Here is an 18569-nt window from a genome sequence, read left to right on the forward strand (position 1 = left end):
AGTTTCAATTTGCTTTGTTTTTTTTTAAACACAATTTGTTATAATTAATTAATAGAATCATAGCCTACATTAAATTGTAGCATGAAATAATGAAGAACTTTTACTCAGATATTCAGTTTATAGAAATTTCTGTTTAAGTCATAATTTATACATTATTTCAAACTTTAAAAAGAAAAAATCTTATTAAAATGAACATTAATTATTTTAAATGAGATTACAGTAAATGTAATCAATAAAAACACTTCAGTGTTTCCAATAAAAAATTTGCCATAAAATATTTATAAAAGCTGATTAAATTTATCACTGCCGCCCACCTCAGGAATACCAGAGCCACATGCGTACGGTGCAAACATCCGCACCATCAGGGCCGCCAGCACCCCAAACAACAGCGCCCACAGTATATAAAAGATGTAGCCAATGATGTAGGAGCCAGCTCCACCTGGTCCCCCACCCATCATGCGTCCCCACGAGTACCACTGGTTAAAAAATATTCATTAAAAAATTAGAACAGGAAAAAATAAATTCCATTTCATACACTTTTATAAGGTAATTTTTTTTTTACTGTTTTCAATATCATGTGATGCAAATATATTAAAACATCATAGGCCTATTTAGAAAAGAAATTTTTTTTTTACAAATTGAAGTTTCATTTTCATAGGTTATCAGTAAAGTGACTAAATCTATGCAATTTCAAAAATATTTGAAGGCCTTCCCTTTTTAAAACATAATTATAAAAATAATAGACTATATTATTAATTATTAAAATAACTGATGTAACAAATATTGACCTCTAAAAACCTCTATAATATCTATATTCAAATTGTATTACTATGGCCAACTATTTTATAGTTTAAAATTTAAATCTGTTACAATAATTTCGTTATTATACCATAAAGCCTAACACACATTCTGCACAAATTGAAAACAATGTTTTATATAAATCTAGATAATTTTTTTGTTTTACACATTAAAAGAGTGATTCAATAGGTCAAAGTCACCTGATCACAACCGTCATAATCGTTAAAGGAGGTCGAGTTGAGGCTGGGTCCACTCCAGCAGCACTGCTCCCTGTTGAACCAGAAGGCCTCCAGACACACGCCTTCCTTCAGGTCGGACATCCAGGAGGTGCCAATATCAATCAGGCCGGCACAGGTTCCTGGGGGGCGGGAGAAGAATGGTTGGGGTGTCGTCAAATATAATCTCTATAGTTTGATTTTATTTGGACTGAGGCAGACTAGACATTAATGAAAACTTTGTAGGCGTACAAATAGGAAATGTTTTTCAGGTATTTCTCAAGAGGGGGGTGGGGGTGGGGGAGCACGACCACACGACCCCCCACCCCCCCCCCCCCCCCACCGAACAAAAATTGGAAAATACAATAATTCATAAAGAAAATAAACGCTTTACTCAGTGTGTGCCCCCCCCCCTCAACAAAAATGTCTGAAAGAAACCCTACATTTATTTTAAAAAGCCAAGCACTGACTATTGTAAAAAAATGTGGAGTTTCTAGCAGTGTTTCTTCCAGACTTTTTTCTCCGGGGAGGGCACTTGAAATTTTTACGGGGTGGGGGGGGGCGGTAGACTTTCTTCGGGGGGGGGGGGGCGGACACTGAAAAGTATATATTTTCTATATAAATTATATAAATTTCATTTCGTTCTGGGGGGGGGGGGGGGCGGTAAAAAATTTTCGGGGGGGCTTCGACCCCCCCCCCCCCGCCCCCATTACCCAACTAACCACAACTCTACCAAAACCTCTACACTAATCCTATTCACGTAGTTGAGTATCCTACGCCTGAAGAATTCTTCCCATAAAACCAGTCAAAACTAATTTTTACGAAAACAACAACACAAAAGGGCTTAGGTCTTTATTCAAAGCAACAAAAAGCTGAGATTAATGGAGGCTGCCTATTGGACACAGAGTAGCTTCCCCTTTTCCACTTTGATTAAAGCTACAAAACATGGGCCGAGAGTTTGTGTTGTTTTAGTGGTGAGTAGAATATTGGATGAGGGTTACACAAATCTGGCTAACGGATACCAGACAGCGAGCAGAAATTATCTTAAACCTACATTGAAATAAAAAAACAAGGGTTTCTTTCTGACATGGTCGATATGCACCAAAGGGAAGTCGGTTAGAGTTTATTTTAGGCATCTCTCAGGTGGGGGGGGGGGGTGCGACCTGGAACAATTTTTAAAATTAAAATATTTAAGCAGTGTGCCCTTCCCCCTTCGTAAATTCAAGTGCCCCTGGAGGGAGAAAAAAATGCCTAAAAGAAACACTGGAGTGGGTGCATTATGTTATAATTTTTAAAATTATAAGCAAGTACTGCCAATTTCTTTTGTATTCAAGCAATCCCAGAATATATATATGCCTTCACGCCTTAATGACAAAAAAATATGTTCTGATGTTTGTGAAATTTAGATACAGATGCAACATAATCCAAGATCCTCAACTTATTTCCAACAATTCAACTACCTCACCTACACGGATAATTAGCGGTGGCAGGACATCCCCCCCCCACAACAAATTACCCCGTCATTACCCCGGATAATTACCCCTTCCCCGGTTATATAGAAGTAGAGATAGGTATAGGTAAAGTTATGCCTAAGGTCAGGGATGTTGATAGGGTTGAGTTTAAGGTTAGGGTTAATGTTAGAGATAGGGATAAAGTTAGGGATGTTGATGGGGATATGAATATACCGTATCCCACCTCACCCCCAACTAAAGCATCACCCGTTCGCCTACAAAAATCAACAACAACTGCCCTGCTCTATACTCTCCTCCTCCACCGGCAGAGAAAGAGCTATTCATCAAACTTAGCTACATCAAAAAAACAAAAAAAAAAGTTTATTTTTCACATCTCGGCAACCACGGAAAAAATCAATATCAAGAAACTCCAAAGTTATTGCAGAGACAACCGTGCTGGGCGTGGTGAAATTATTAGGCATCGGTCGTCTTCCCCCACCCCCTCCAATCTAGACGCACGAGTGCTTGTTGTATTGATTTTCTGTTCAATTAAAATCCGGGCAACTCGTTTAAAATTATTACATTTTATAATGAGATAGATACTAAAACATAACGGTTGGGATTAGACAATCAAGAAGCCTCATTTGCCCGAGCGTTTCGAACTCGAGACTTTTCGGTTTAGCAATCATGAGCTTTACCGAAACCCTAACAGTTGGCTCAACTAATCGTAGGGCTGGTTACTATAAATATATGGACCTATTCAGGGGCGTAGCGAGGGGGGGGGGGGCGGGGGGTGCGGACCGCACCGGGTGACACCATTTAGGGGGGTGACACCAAGGCAAAAAATAGCAAAATATATAGAGAAAAACTTGAGGGGGGATGTAAATCGAAAGTTTGCGTGGGGGGGGGGGGGGTGCAAATCGAAAACTTGAGGGGGGTGCAAATCGAAAGTTTGAGGGGGGGGGGTGCAAATCGAAAACTTGAAAGTTTGTCCCCGGGAAGGGTCGCCTCTGGGGGGGTGACACCATTAAGTGCCGCACCGCGTGACACCCGACCTCGCTACGCCACTGGACCTATTCAATAAACTCAACACGAGCTGATGTTCATGTTTGACTTCTTTCAAGGACTCAATACTAAAGTTAAGTGAAATATATCTCTAAATGTAGAGCTTCGGGGCTATTACATTCTTTGTATAAGCTCATTGGAGATGACGTAAATGTTTTGCTTCTAAGTAAAAATAAAAAAGTTATTTATAAACGTGTGTGTATTGGGCCGGGGGGGGGGGGGTGTAAGGGATGGCAATCAACAAGAATAATTGAAGTTTTTACACGGGGCATAGAATTATTTGAAGTCAATGTTAATGTAAATTGGACCTGCGGTTATAAGGAAAATCTCTTCACAATGGACCTGTGTCGGAAAAAAACCGAGCTTTAGTTTATTTGTGTTTGGTGTTATGGCGGTGGTTATTTTGCATTAGTTTTCTTTTGTTAGACGGTGTTTTGTGTACTGATTGTTTTCGTACAGTAGTTGGTTCACACTGGACGGTGTTTAGCACAGTGAATGTTTTCGTACAGTAGTTGGTTCACACGTTGTGTTTTCTGGACGATATTTAATGCAGTGGTTGCTTTTTTTTGTACGGTATTTAGTGCATTCAAACAACTATGAGACCAAACTACACATACAGGCTTAGATAACCCTTGTTTTCAATTTAGCACTTAAATGACTTGTACTTTTCCGTACAGCTTGAAGCTAATAAAACAACAGATACTGTTATATTTAAATAAGGCTTTAGGCCCAGAAATATAATTGCTAATCGTTGATGTCGACTTGTTGACATAGAAAATGTGAAAAATGTGAAGCATCAGACATTGAAATAAAAGACCCACCTGCCGCCACCCCCCCCCCCCAGGACACAGACCCAGCCCAACCAGACATTGAAATAAAAGACCCACCTGCCGCCACCCCCACCAGTAGGACACAGACCCAGCCCGACCAGGCGTCATGGGCGCCCTTGACCTGCTCCCAGCATCCCTCTTGGCGTTTCTTGACAATGTGCCGGTGCCGCATCCGGTCCCTGGCAACGTCTCGGAGCCAGTCGATGGTGTGAAAGTCATCATACTGACCGATGCCGGGCGGGAGGTCATCCAGCGTTTCCATGATGTTACTGGACCCTGTGGATGTAAACATTACACGTGGATGACTAAAGTAGAGTGCTAAATGATAGGTACCACAAGACGTAACCTTGACCTCACGATGTAACATTGGCACCAAGGACGTAACATTGTTTCTACAGACGTAACATTGGCCCGGAGGCGTAAACTTGGCCCCAAGGCGTAACCTTAGTCCCAAGGGCGTAACCTTAGTTCCAAGGATGTAACTTTGGTTCCAAGGACGTAACATTGGCTTGGTCCCGAGGCTTAACCTTGGCCTCACGATGTGACCTTGGCCCCAGGAACGTAACCCTGCCCCAAGACGTAACCTTAGCCCCAATGATGTAACCTAATACCAAAATACGTAACCTTGGTACCTTGGTAACGTAACCTTGACCCCATGACGTAAGCTTGTCCTCATGATGTAACCTTTAACTCATTTCGTAACACTGGCCTCAATATGTAACCTCGGCCATTTTCCCCATTGCTTAACCTAACCCTAAGGGTAATCTCGCTCCGATATAACCTTTCTCCAGATATAACCTTTCTCCAGATATAACCTTGCCCCAAAATATAAGTCGTTCATGGTATGGAGGCCTACCTGGTACAGACTTAAACTTTCCTCAAGATCAAAATGTAAACTTGCCCAAATACTTATATATTCAAAGTTATTATATTGTGATTGCCATATACAATGAAAACAGATTATAGTTGAGCAAAAAAAACAAAACAACAGAAAGCGTATAGATATATTAAGGGTTCAAAGCCTCGTTCGGAACCCACCTGACCAACAAGAACCATAATGGAAGGACAGGTCAGAAGACGCTGAAAGGTCAGAGGTCGACCAGTGACGTCGTATGTCAAGTCTGCCCTGGGAATTCATCGATGAAGTGGAATGGAATACCGAAACCAATCAATCATACCCACACATTGATCCCACCCACAGACACGGTGGAGAAAATTGATAGAATATCAAACATTGGGTGTTTATTTATAGAAATGCTTTACTGGAAAGTGGACCATGCGAGAAATTGTGGGGGTTATCGATGCGATTGGTTTTTGTTGAAATCGGTCGGGCTGTCTCAATGGCTATGAAGGATGTATTGTGGGTATCTGTATAAGGGGGTAGTACTTAGTAGATGTGAGGTGGCGTGAGAAATAAAAAGTGTGTGGGTGTGTGGGAATGGGGGGGGGGTGGGAAAAAACAATAATCTAGCTTAATTTATTTTCATTTTGCAGCTATTTATATGTTGCCTACATGTAAGTAAATAGTCTTTTTACTTTCTCGTATATACGAAGTATAGAGAAAGTATTGTAATCGTGCAAAAAAAAAAAAATCGAGATTTTTGCAAATCTCGACGTTTTACATCTCACTGATACGGAAAAACATAATTTTGCAATCTTGTCCGTATGTCTGTGTGTCTGTGTGTGTGTGTCCGTGTGTAAACACGATAACTTGAGTACCGTTACAGCTAGGTTGATGAAATTTCATATACAAGTATTTTATCAAAATCGTAGATCCGTATCAACTTTTGAGCGATTTCGGATAACCGGAAGTGGTACTTTTTCTACTTTGAATTTTTCAAAAGCCTATAACTTGAGTACTATTTCAGATAGATAAATGAAATTTGATATGTAAGTAAAAGATCTAATTCTCTACCATCTGTCAAATTTTGAGAATTTTTCGTTGACCGAAAGTACTTATTTACGCTACTTCCGATTTCTCAAAAAACTAATGTAAATTTTAAAAGTACTAATAATATTGCGCACTATTATGCGCTTTTTTATTCGCGTTCACTTGGTGTGCAATTAATTTGTCTACGAGATTTTATTCTATTTTTAAAACTTTAAGTATTTAAAATGGATTAAAAATCATGTCTATAGCCCGAGTTTCCATCCCCTGTTATTTTATATAAGAATATTCGAGAAAGTTTAGGGGAGATCACTCCCGGTTTATTTAACTTAAAAACATAAAAAATATATGCCAAGTTTTGAAATAGTGCCTTTTTTAGTTTTACGGTTTAGGCCCAAAATGTTATGGGTAATAAATAGGCTAAGGTAGTTTTAAAGTAATACAAAGGACATGGATCAAACATTATGGACATGCATATGTGTAAAAAAAAAAACGTTCGTCCAATATTTCTGCCTGGGAATTCTGGCACTCTCATAGAAATATGTGACCAATAACGGACTCACGGACCCAGCGATAGGGCCCCTGAAGGGTCAACCAAATCTCACCTTTACACTGAGAAGATTAGGATCCTTTCACAATTAAACGCGTTCGGACCAAGTGACGCAATATTCGACGTGTTAAGGGTGTTATAATCATCCACGCTCATATTATTATAGCATATTATAAACAGTTGCATCAGATATTCTATTGGCTCAGCTCTAGAAATAAAGCCAGCAAGACATTAATCCATATCAATTACTACCTTGTGGATTACTCCCAGTACAAACCTGTTGATTAGAAACTGACCTGAATCCTAAAACTAAACCTAACCCGAAGGTAATGTTAGGGTTCGGGATAGGGCTAATGTTAGGGTTCGGGTTAGGTCTAATGTTAGGGTTCGGGATAGGTCTAATGTTAGGGTTCGGGCTAGGTCTAATGTTAGGGTTCGGGATAGGGCTAATGTTAGGGTTCGGGTTAGGTCTAATGTTAGGGTTCGGGATAGGTCTAATGTTAGGGTTCGGGCTAGGTCTAATGTTAGGGTTCGGGATAGGGCTAATGTAAGGGTTCGGGCTAGAGCTAATGTTAGGATTTGGGCTAGGGCTAATGTTAGGGTTCGGGCTAGGTCTAATGTTAGGGTTCGGGCTTGGGCTAATGTTAGGGTTCGGGATAGGGCTAATGTTAGGGTTCGAGCTAGGGCTAATGTTAGGATTCGGGCTAGGGCTAATGTTAGGGTTCGGGCTAGGTCTAATGTTAGGGTTCGGGCTAGGGCTAATGTTAGGATTCGGGCTAGGGCTAATGTTAGGGTTCGGGCTAGGTCTAATGTTAGGGTTCGGGCTAGGGCTAATGTTAGGGTTCGAACCTCCAGGTTCGAAAAGGTAACTTACTTATTTTTAAAGTTTTAAGGTAGATCATAATAGTATTCTTGTTAACATAAATAAAATCGACCCCCTTTCCTCCAATTTTGACCTTACAGAGGTTTTGCTGGTGATATATTCAAATATACCCATGATACACAATATAAAAAAGCCGGAGCTACAAAAACACTATTTAAAAAACCCTTCACACCTAACTAACGGCTGTTTTCTGAGTATAACAATCCCTAAGTCAACAACAGTGGTCACCCTGTTGACCGACAGAACACTGAGCCTGCTTGACCTATGAACTTCCATGGCATTATGCGAGTTATTTAAAGTCCCAGAAGACTTGTCGCTCCCCATTACTGCAATGTTCGGGACAAAATGAATGGGTAGGGGCCTATACTTTACGGGTGTTGGTAAAAAATGTAGTCTGGACGGATTGGCTTATTTATCATTGTTAAAGATTATTTTAATGAATAATCTTAAGTGTCGTTGATGATCCATAATCGGATCTGACCTTTCGGTGTGTGTGTTGGGGGGGGGGGGGGAAGGGTGGGGGGGGGGGAAGGGGGTGTTACAATGTAAAAAAAACAATCTAGCTTAATTTTTAAATAATTTTGCAGCATTTTATATGTTAAAACATACATATAATAAACCGGGAGTGATCTCCCCTAAACTTTCTCGAATATTCTTATATAAAATAACAGGGGATGGGAACTCGGGCTATAGACATGATTTTAAATCCATTTTAAATACTTAAAGTTTTAAAAATAGAATAAAATCTCGTAGACAAATTAATTGCACACCAAGTGAACGCCAAATAAAAAAGCGCATAATAGTGCGCAATATTATTAGTACTTTTAAAATTTACATTAGTTTTTTGAGAAATCGGAAGTAGCATAAATTACTACTTCCAGTCAACGGAAATTACTCAAAATTTTACAGAAGGTAGAGAATTAGATCTTTTACTTACATGTGAAATTTCATTTATCTATCTGAAATAGTACTCAAGTTATAGGCTTTTGAAAAATTCAAAGTAGAAAAAGTACCACTTCCGGTTATCGGAAATCACTCAAAAGTTGAACAGGATCTACGATTTTGATAAAATACTTATATATGAAATTTCATCAACCTAGCTGTAACGGTACTCAAGTTATCGTGTTTACACACATAGACACACAGACAGACAGACAGACATACGGACAAGATTGCAAAATTATGTTTTTCCGTATCAGTGAGATGTAAAACGTCGAGATCTGTAAAAATCTCGATTTTTTTTTTGCACGATTACAATACTTTCTCTATACTTCGTATATACGAGAAAGTAAAAATGGATAGTCTTTTTTTTTAAACTTAACAGCATATATTTATATATGAAAATATAAGCCGATTTTTGAAATAGTCCATTTATGATGTGATTTTTTATTTTACGGTAGGATCTCTTTAGGCCCGTGAATATTTCTATGGTAGAGGTATGGGATAAATTTCCCATAAGCCACTTCCTTGATTTGATCAAGATCGTTCTTTAATATGAAAGAAAAGAAAATGTTAAAAAAAAAACTACCTGAAACAACAATCGAGGACTCAACATCCTCCGTTTTCGCCGTTTTGGTAGTTTCATTTCCGTTGGCCGTGATGACGTCATCGAACTCAGAATCATCCAGGCGCGCGAATTTTTTAAACTTGTTTTTCAAGTTGGGCAGAACCTGCAAGTACTCCTGATCCACGATACTAGCCATCGTACAACTAACCTCCTCGCTGATTGGTCGACAGAATCAAAACACGGGCCGCTAGAGCCAATCACAGAGGCGGACACATAAATGTTGGAAACCGCGGCGGATGTCCATGCAAGTGACCGGTCCGTCCATCATATATTAAAACTTGGTTGGGTTTAACGAACGAGTTAAAGACTTTAAATCCTGACTAATAGAATCGGAACTGATATCTTAAAATCCTGTATAATAGAATTGGAAGAAATAGCTTAAAATCCTGAAGAATAGAATTGGAACTAATGACTTCAAATCCTGAAGAATAGCATCGGAAATTGTGAAAATCATGTAGAGAAGAATCGAACCACACTTCACCACTGCACATTTTAAGTCAGAACTGATTTATATCATACAGAACGGTTGTGTACACAAACTTAGATACTACCAACATCAGCGTGTGAAATCATTGCACAAGAAACCTTGCAATAAAGGCACAACACATTTTGCAATCACTTGAATACCAACTCTTGCCAATTAGAAACAACAAAGTGACAATTGGATGCACAACTGATTACTGGATGGTGAGATATCCAAGAATTAGTATCAGACAAGGGAGGTTACAAGGTCATATTTGGTTCGGGTTATTAAAACATTTGAACAACATGAAATCACCAAACACATGGATAAGCGAAAATATCTGGTTGAGCGAATACAGTTAAGAGTTAAAACGGAATAATAGATGTCCAAGTTAAATATGAATGAAGGGTTATGTTACATTGTGAAAAAATTATCACAAGTATAAATCTAATTCTGCCTAATATACTTGTACAACCGAGTTGTTTTTTTTTCTTGCATTACAACAAAAATCAGATTAAAAAGTAAAAAATTTAGATAAAGTTTGTTGAAGTACTGTACGTTATAACAGTTTTGTTTGTGTTTGTCTGGTGGTGGGCGTGGCTGTCTTATGGTCTAATTACCGTAACATACAAGAGAGGCGAGAAACATTCCACACAGAGACGATGGTACAGTCTACAATCTACATAGTGAATTTAACCTCACACGGAAAATTGTTACAAAAAAGACTGAAGGTTAGTGTAGAACCAAGTATACTCAATTGTAGGCTATGGGAAGTAAAGGTGTGTGTATAGCTCAGGGGAAAAGGAGAGATTCTTAAAAGGAGAGATTCTGAAAAGGAGAGATTCTGAAAAGGAGAGATTCTGAAAAGGAGAGATTCTGAAAAGGAGAGGTTCTGAAAAGGAGAGGTTCTGAAAAGGAGAGGTTCTGAAAAGGAGAGGTTCTGAAAAGGAGAGGTTCTGAAAAGGAGAGGTTCTGAAAAGGAGAGGTTCTGAAAAGGAAAGGTTCTGAAAAGTAGAGATTCTAAAAAGTAGAGATTCTGAAAAGTACAGATTCTGAAAAGTACAGATTCTGAAAAGTACAGATTCTGAAAAGTAGAGGCTGTGAAAAATAGAGTATAGCTTTAAAAATATAGGCTATCTAAGTACATGGAACGAAAAAATTTGATTAATTAAAATTATAGGTCAAGATAAAAAAAAACAAATTCTGGAAATTAGGCCTAAGTCTGTGAACATCTCTAAAAGTATGTGAAAAGTCAGTTTTTAGTAGATCAAAGATATACAGCACGAGACGCGTAGGCGAACCAAACAAGGTTAATAAACAAGCCAAGTCTAATGCCATCCCAGTATCAAAGCTCTACTGGCGCCTGATATCGATTGGACACGGAATATTTGGGACTACTGGACAAGTCAAATAATTTTCTCCCAACAAGTAATGTGCTTGTTCTTGGTAGAAAATTTGATAACGTTGCCTTACTACATCTTGTGCACAAAATACGACACTCTAAAGGGATCAAACTCAAGCCAATAAACAAAGACAGCGATTTGATTAACATTAAAACCCGACAGCAATTAAATCATTGGTAGCTATTTTGTGAAATTTAAGAGATTTGTGAGATTTAAAATACGAAAAATCTACAAACAAATCTATAAAAACTTGCCGAAAATAATGAATACTTTAATAGTTTTCAAATTACGTTTTAATTGAAAAGTTACCAACATTACCACCAAACCACACTAGAATATCCAATTCAATCTCAAGTTTAAAATTTTTAAAAAGTTAAGCTCGGGATAAAAATAAAAACCACACGAAACAAAATTCAAGTTAATTTCCATGTTGTCAGTCAATGTTAAGTTTGTCGTACAGATAAATGCTTGGAAGAAAGCTGGCCAGGGGGAAGCTTCAAGCTTACAGGTAAACAATCAAGTTTGGCTTGTGTTGACAGAGGGAGGGGGAGGGAGGGGTTAACAGCGGAGGATACTACAAAACAGGATGAAAATGGACCACATTTAAGAGGGGATGGGGGAGGAGGGGGGAGTGACATAAAGTAGGTCAGAGGTGACAGACTGTGGACAACAAGCCAGGTCCGTCCAGATCAAATGTGAACATCGTTAAGATAAGTCTCTCCTAATATGAGAACATTAAACAACATCACTAGGGGAGATAAGCCATTTTCACACGGGGATTATCGTCGTGAGTAAATTAAACATTGATCCGATGTCTCGTGGGGGTTTTAACGACGATAGGTCAATTTATATAGGACAGACATTGTACGTTTTGATTTCTAAGATAACTGGTGTAGATTAAAATGGTCAATTTATAGGACAGACTTTGTACTTTTTGATATCTAGGATAACTGGTGTTGATTAAAATGGTCAATTTATATAGGACAGACATTGTACGTTTTGATTTCTAAGATAACTGGTGTAGATTAAAATGGTCAATTTATAGGACAGACTTTGTACTTTTTGATATCTAGGATAACTGGTGTTGATTAAAATGGTCAATTTATATAGGACAGACTTTGTACTTTAATGGTATTTAGATAACTACATGTTGGTTATAGTGGTCAATTTGTGGGACAGACTATATACCTTTTGTTATCTAGACAATAAGTGTTGATTACAGTGGTCAATTTATATATTGGACAAACTTTGTACTTTTGGGTATCTAGATAAGTGTTGATTAAAGTGGTCAATTTAAATAGGACAGACATTGTACTCTATGGTATCTAGATAACCACGTCTAGATTAAAGTGGTCATTTTATAAAGGACAGACTTTGTAGTTGATTAATTACTAAAAGTCTCGTATTGATTAAAGAAAATATGTAGGACAAAATGTGTACTTTATTTTAAAACAAATAGTGTTAGTACTTTTTAATGTAAAATACCTTACAAAATAAATAATAGCTCTGTGATAAAGGCCAATTTTAACAGTTTTTACGGCAAAACTCGCTGGAACTTTATATCTGAACTTGCAGTGATTAGCCTTAGACGGAACCGGAACTTGGTTTAAACTTAGACAAACTTATTCTGAGAGGCGGAAGTATCTTTAACATGCGGGTATAGTACCCTTTTAAACCTGATAGTCCACTAGACAGGTGAAGAAGAGTTCATCTGATTCAGTGACCTCTACATCTGAAGGAATAATGTGGTCATCGATATGCTCAGTTGCCTTTATTTTTTCTAACGTGAGTTAGGTTCCCAGGGACTCTAAGACGTGTTACAGACTTGAACCCAAGATTCGAACTCGAGACTTTCCCCCACATGTGGGTACGGCTAACCATTTTTATGCTGCTGATTCAGACGGGCTCCATCATACTATCACATGGTTTCTACACACTAGAAAGAAGCCCAAACCCTAAACATAACCTGTACCAGAAACTTCATGTTTTTAAATATGTAACGTTTCCAGAGGAATCCTAACCAAGACGAGTTAGGATTTAAGCGGAGTTAGATCAAGATGTAAGATCCACTAGCGAGTAGACCCTCCCAAGAAGAATAGCGATGTTTCATCTACATAAAAAACACGCCAGACTTATAAAGCGCACCAAACTCTGCGGGTTTTTCCGTTCTGGGTGCGGTGTGTACAGAATCAATACGGCAATATGGCAAGACGGGCCGACAGCACGAATAAGTTGTACGGGAATTAAAGACGGACTCCAGGGAACCGAGGAACTAAAGGAATTTAGATATCGCACTCGTGTTAGGGAACCAAGGGATTGGTTTAGAGATGGCATAGAAACTCATAGACTGCTCCGGTCTTCGGGAACTGAGGAATTCCGCATCGGTCTCAGGGAACCGAGGAATTCCGCATCGGTCTCAGGGAACCGAGGAATTCCGCACTGGTTATAGGGCAGCAGAGGAACTAGTAGGTCGCAATGTTTATCGGGAACAGAAGAGATCGTATACCGCACTGGTCTCATGGAACCAAGGAACTCGTGGACTGTTTAAAGAACTAATGTTTTGATAAAGATATAGCACTCAGATTACACCGATTTCATGGAACTAATGAACTCCGCTCTAATTTCAGTGAACCGAGGTATTGATATAGATCTAGCACAGGATCTCATAGATTGGATGGCAATGGTATACTGCTCCCAAACTGGGCTGAGAAGGAAAGTTGAACAAAGAACAAAGATGAAATCAATTTAACTACTAAAAAAAAATACTCCTAACCCAATTACGAGCCACCCCGCCAGCGATCGTCCCTCCCTTGCTTTACCCCCCCCCCCCCACCACATGATCATCAGCGAGGCTGTGCTGAAATTTAAACAAATCGACGACAGAGGGCGCGATGTGTCAGATTGATCTGTGAACTAATTATCTCGGCATGTCTCCCACCCCGCCCTGCCATGTTTGGCAAATCTCAGTGTTCGCAAACACTGCGGCCCGCGGTCCTCTTACGGACAGTTTCATAATATTCCTGTGTTTTGTAAAAAATATATGAGCAGTTCCCCATATAACTTATTTATTCATTTCAGTTTTCGTTTCTCAACAGCGTCATCAAAGTAATCGTTAGATTTAACGTCTGATGTTAGCGTAACGGAACATAAATTAAAAGGCAGTTCAGTGGAAGACATATTTTAAAGCAAGAATAAAATAACTTTTACAAAATATTTTCCGGTGAGTAAAGTTCCCTTTCGGACCTGACGGAAAATAAAACTCAAATTAAAGTATTTTAAAAACAAAATTAATGTTCAGCGTAGAGTTAGGACCAGATTCATTTTTTGGATTGAATACACCCCTATTATGAAACACAACTTTTTAACTCCTGTAATTAAAATGTAAGCCAGCAAAAACAACAAGCAAATTAATAATTTTTAAAAATGTCAGTGTTGGGTGTATGCCTGTTAATTAAAAAAAATATAAGGCAAGTCGAAATAGATAATTATATGGTCATGAAAGTGACAGGGACCACGTTTAAAAAAAATGGCGGATAACATAGTAGACTGGAGGTTCGTGACTGTATACCTAGGCGTGTGGTCGTTGATGTAAAACACCATTCAAATAGAGAATACACCATCGCTTCATGGGCTAAGTTTAGTGTTCAGGATTTCTATCGAAAAGATTTAAACAAAAAAAAAAAAGCTTCAAAAACAAAATCAGGTCAAAAGATCGTTCCTTATTTTTAAAATTAATAAATAACAGCGATTTGTTAAAGCTCTATCAATTAAATCACCTAGTAAAATCTATACACCATCAACGAAAGTGACCCACGATAAACTTCGACCCCAAAATGCACGGTGGCAACATAGCTCATCATAAATCTGGCCAACTAGCAAGATGAGACAACCCACATAGACAGACCCACTGCTACACACCAAGACCAAACACAAGGCTCAACAACCCCCATAAAACACCTCGAACCAGGACCCGTCAACTAACCTAGACTTACATAGACACCCCCCCCCCCTGTAACGTAAATCTGATCCATTTATTCTTGTCTGTCTAACACAATTTATCCTCGCGTGTTTCACGTTTGGAGTTCCAGAAAAAAAAATCTTTGTCGTCTGACTTCAATAACACATTTTACATCAAATTTCGGGAAAATAAAAATTGTATAGCTTTATTCACCCGCCCCACCCCCCCCCCCCCTCCCGATATTCATCGTCCTACTCAATGAAAGGGTATTGTCCATAACGCTATACTATCATCCAGTGTTTCTTCCAGACTTTTTTCTCCGGGGGGGGGGGGGGGGGGGGGAGAGGGAGGGAGGGGGGGAGGGAGGGGGCGGTAGACTTTCTTCGGGGGGGAGGCGGACACTGTTAAAAGTATATATTTTATCTATAAATTATATAAATTTCATTTCGTTCGGGGGGGGGGGGCGGTAGAATTTTTTCGGGAGGGGGGGGGGGGGCTTCAGAGATGCCTGGAACAAACTCTGCTATCATCACAAAACTACACCGATTACATGTACACAACAAACCATCTATGGAAATCAACTAAAAGGTCTATGTTCAGCCCTATCCTAACCAAAAAGTATCCTTGTACCCCCCCCCCCCCTGTAACTCTCCAGGACCAACGATCACGTGACATTTTCAACCCTTTGCTAGAGCCCAGCCCGGCCCTGGTCAACTTTGACCTTTGGTAGAAAACCTAAACATAACCTAATGAATACACGGGCCAACCTTCAAACACGGAGGCAAGAAAAAAAAATTTCACCTCAAAAGAACGGCGATGCTAATGAGACAAGTTGAAGAGGATGTGACGTCACAGGGAGACGAGGTGGGTTGGACAGGATCTAGATTAAAGTTCGTTTAATAAAAAAAAGTTGTTTATCGATTAGTTGTAGCCACACGGAGGGAAAAACCACAGATATAAATGTTATAACGTTTAGGGTTATGGTTAAGGGTTAGGTCATGTGTTAGAGTCAGGGTTAAGTTTACGGTTAGGGTTAAGTTTACGTTTAGGGTTTTAGCTTACGGTTAGGTTTTACTTTGCGGTTAGAGCTTAGTTTACGTTAGTGTTTAGGTTAAGATGAGGGGGTTTAGTTTTGGTCTAGGGTTAATTTGGGTTTTAGGGTAAAGATGATGTAAGCTAAATAAAATTTAGGGTTAAATTTAGGTTTTGTGTTAATTTTAGGAACGGTGTTAAGTAAAGGCTGATTTTCATCAAAACGTATGTGTTTTAGTTACATAGCTGTATGTGGGAGTGATCGATGAAAACCCCGAAATTATATATTTCTTTGAGCTATGTTCGATAACAGGCAGCAATGCTAATTCTGATTTACAAAAAACAATGCAATGTCTAAAGGCAGATACACGTAGGCCTATTGGGCAGAAATAACCAGTCTAATTAAAACAAGCAACCAATTTCTGAAGTCAGAAACAGACGGATGGGATCGCAATGCCTCTTCTGGTTTCAAACCAAATTTCTAAAGGCAGACAAAGAAGTACGACCCAGCGATTCCCACGCTGATTTTAAAAACAAACCAAATGTCTCAAGTCAGAGTGAATGACGGATAAGGCACTGTTATGCCCACTCAGATTCTAGAGAGAAAAAAAACCCACAAATTCTGTAGGCAGATAAATGACGGATAAGGCACTGTTATGCCCACTCAGATTTTAGAGAAAAAAAAACCCACAAATTCTGTAGGCAGATAAATGACGTACGGCTCAAACCCTGTTATTTTCTGCCTACATAACGGGGGATGCAACACAGGATCAATAGCAGCCTATTCTGAGCTATAGACCCCGGGCATTGTTGTGGGTAGGAGAGAATAGAACGGGATCGTGAAGCGAGGAGGAAAACACGCTTTTATCACGGTAAGACTTGGAAGAGCTAGTTAGCAGGGCAGGAGTTAAGACTGGCTTTGTGTTCATGGGGGGGGGGGGGGGGGGGGTAATGCGAAATTGAAATTAAACAAGAGCGATGGAACATTTGAAGATTAAAGAAAACGTAGGCAGGACTGTGTAAAACAATTAAAAAATTGCGTAATTCAAATATGGAATGACGAAATGCGGATTTCATTAACAAAAAAGCAATTACACAAATACTAGCCCACAAATTTTTAGATAAAATTCTGCATCATAAGTTTGTACTGTTAAATACTGGCTAAAAACTGGCTCATAATATATTGGCTCACAATAACCTGGATAATAAAATAGTGGCTCACAAAAACTGGATCATAAAATAGTGGCTCACAAAAACTGGATCACAATAAATGGTTCACAAACACTAGTAAATAAAATACTAGTGTACCTGAATATGTAGCTAATATATTGGTGCCAACTGCTGAACGTAAAAAAAACATTAGCCCATTTGCATGAGCTTATGAAGTAAAAAAAAAAATCTTGTTTTCAATTCTGGATTAAAATTTAACAGTACCAAATAGTGCTTCTTATTTCCATGCATTACGCCATCAAATCCCAGCCAAACAGACATCAAACTGACCGGGACATTGACCAGACCAGACTTCAGACCACATTAGCGCTTGATGAATCAGACACATTACTTTCAGTAGTTGAAATTTAGAACGGAGTCGAAAATGAAAATAATAAGCTTACACGTCGTCTAGGAGAAAGATCAAATGCTGTATAAGCCGAGTGAAAATTAGTTAGCTTTAGGCTAGACGCCTAGTTAAGTAAAAGTTATAGACTGGACGCCTCGTTCGGTAAGAGTTGTAGACTAGTCGCCTAGTTAAGTAAAAGTTGTAGACTAGACGCCTAATTAAGTAAAGTTGTAGACTAGACGCCTAATTAAGTAAAAGTTGTAGACTAGACGCCTAGTTAAGTAAAAGTTGTAGACTAGACGCCTAGTTAAGTAAAAGTTGTAGACTAGACGCCTAGTTAAGTAAAAGTTGTAGACTAGACGCCTAGTTAAGTAAGAGCTATAGACGAGATGACGACTCAAGTTAGAGCTATAGACTAAAGAGCTTAATACTATGTGATAGCTTATAACTGTGCTATATCTTAAGACTAGTATTGAGATTAAGACTAGTATTGAGATTAAGACTAGTATTGAGATTAAGACTTGTATTGAGATCAAGTCTAGGAGAGAGCTTAAGACATTGCCGGAGCTTTAAAAAAATGCCAGAGCTAAAGACTATTCTTGAGCTCATGACTAGACAGAAGCTAAAAGGAGATACACAACAAGCTGGTCAATATCCAGGACATAAATAACCTGAAATATCAGAAACTTCGGCTTTATATCTGAGTCCATTGATTTCACAATTACACGTCAGGTACTTCGTTACATCTGGGGGGGGGGGGGGATGGACAGAGAGAGAGTGAGTTGTTAAAGAGATATGTGTAGTGATTGTGGGAGTTAAGAGGAAGGGGTACAGAGTAAGAATATCTATACAGGCAGAGACATTGGGGAGTGGAATGGGGGAGGGGGAGGGTGGTTGGTGGAGTGACT

General features: G+C 39.0%; 1 protein-coding gene across 7 annotated transcripts in view; it reads right to left on the bottom strand.

The window, feature by feature from the left end:
* The window catches only part of LOC131942148 (H(+)/Cl(-) exchange transporter 4), a 97298-nt gene that overhangs the window by 13169 nt on the left and 65560 nt on the right, over nt 1-18569 (bottom strand). For 5 of the 7 annotated variants that reach the window (XM_059301876.1, XM_059301877.1, XM_059301875.1 and 2 more), the window contains 3 exons: nt 4417-4635; nt 999-1156; nt 315-476 (listed from right to left, as the gene is read on the bottom strand). In XM_059301876.1, the coding sequence (XP_059157859.1) occupies nt 315-476; nt 999-1156; nt 4417-4635 (539 nt within the window). Of the gene's footprint in view, nt 1-314; nt 477-998; nt 1157-4416; nt 4636-9208; nt 9602-18569 lie in introns of those variants that run through there. The other 2 variants (XM_059301878.1, XM_059301879.1) reach the window with 2 other exon arrangements.

The sequence above is a fragment of the Physella acuta genome, unplaced genomic scaffold (genome assembly GCF_028476545.2).
Source record: "Physella acuta isolate Inbredline_101_S28 unplaced genomic scaffold, ASM2847654v3 ptg000390l, whole genome shotgun sequence".
NCBI lineage: Eukaryota > Metazoa > Mollusca > Gastropoda > Physidae > Physella > Physella acuta.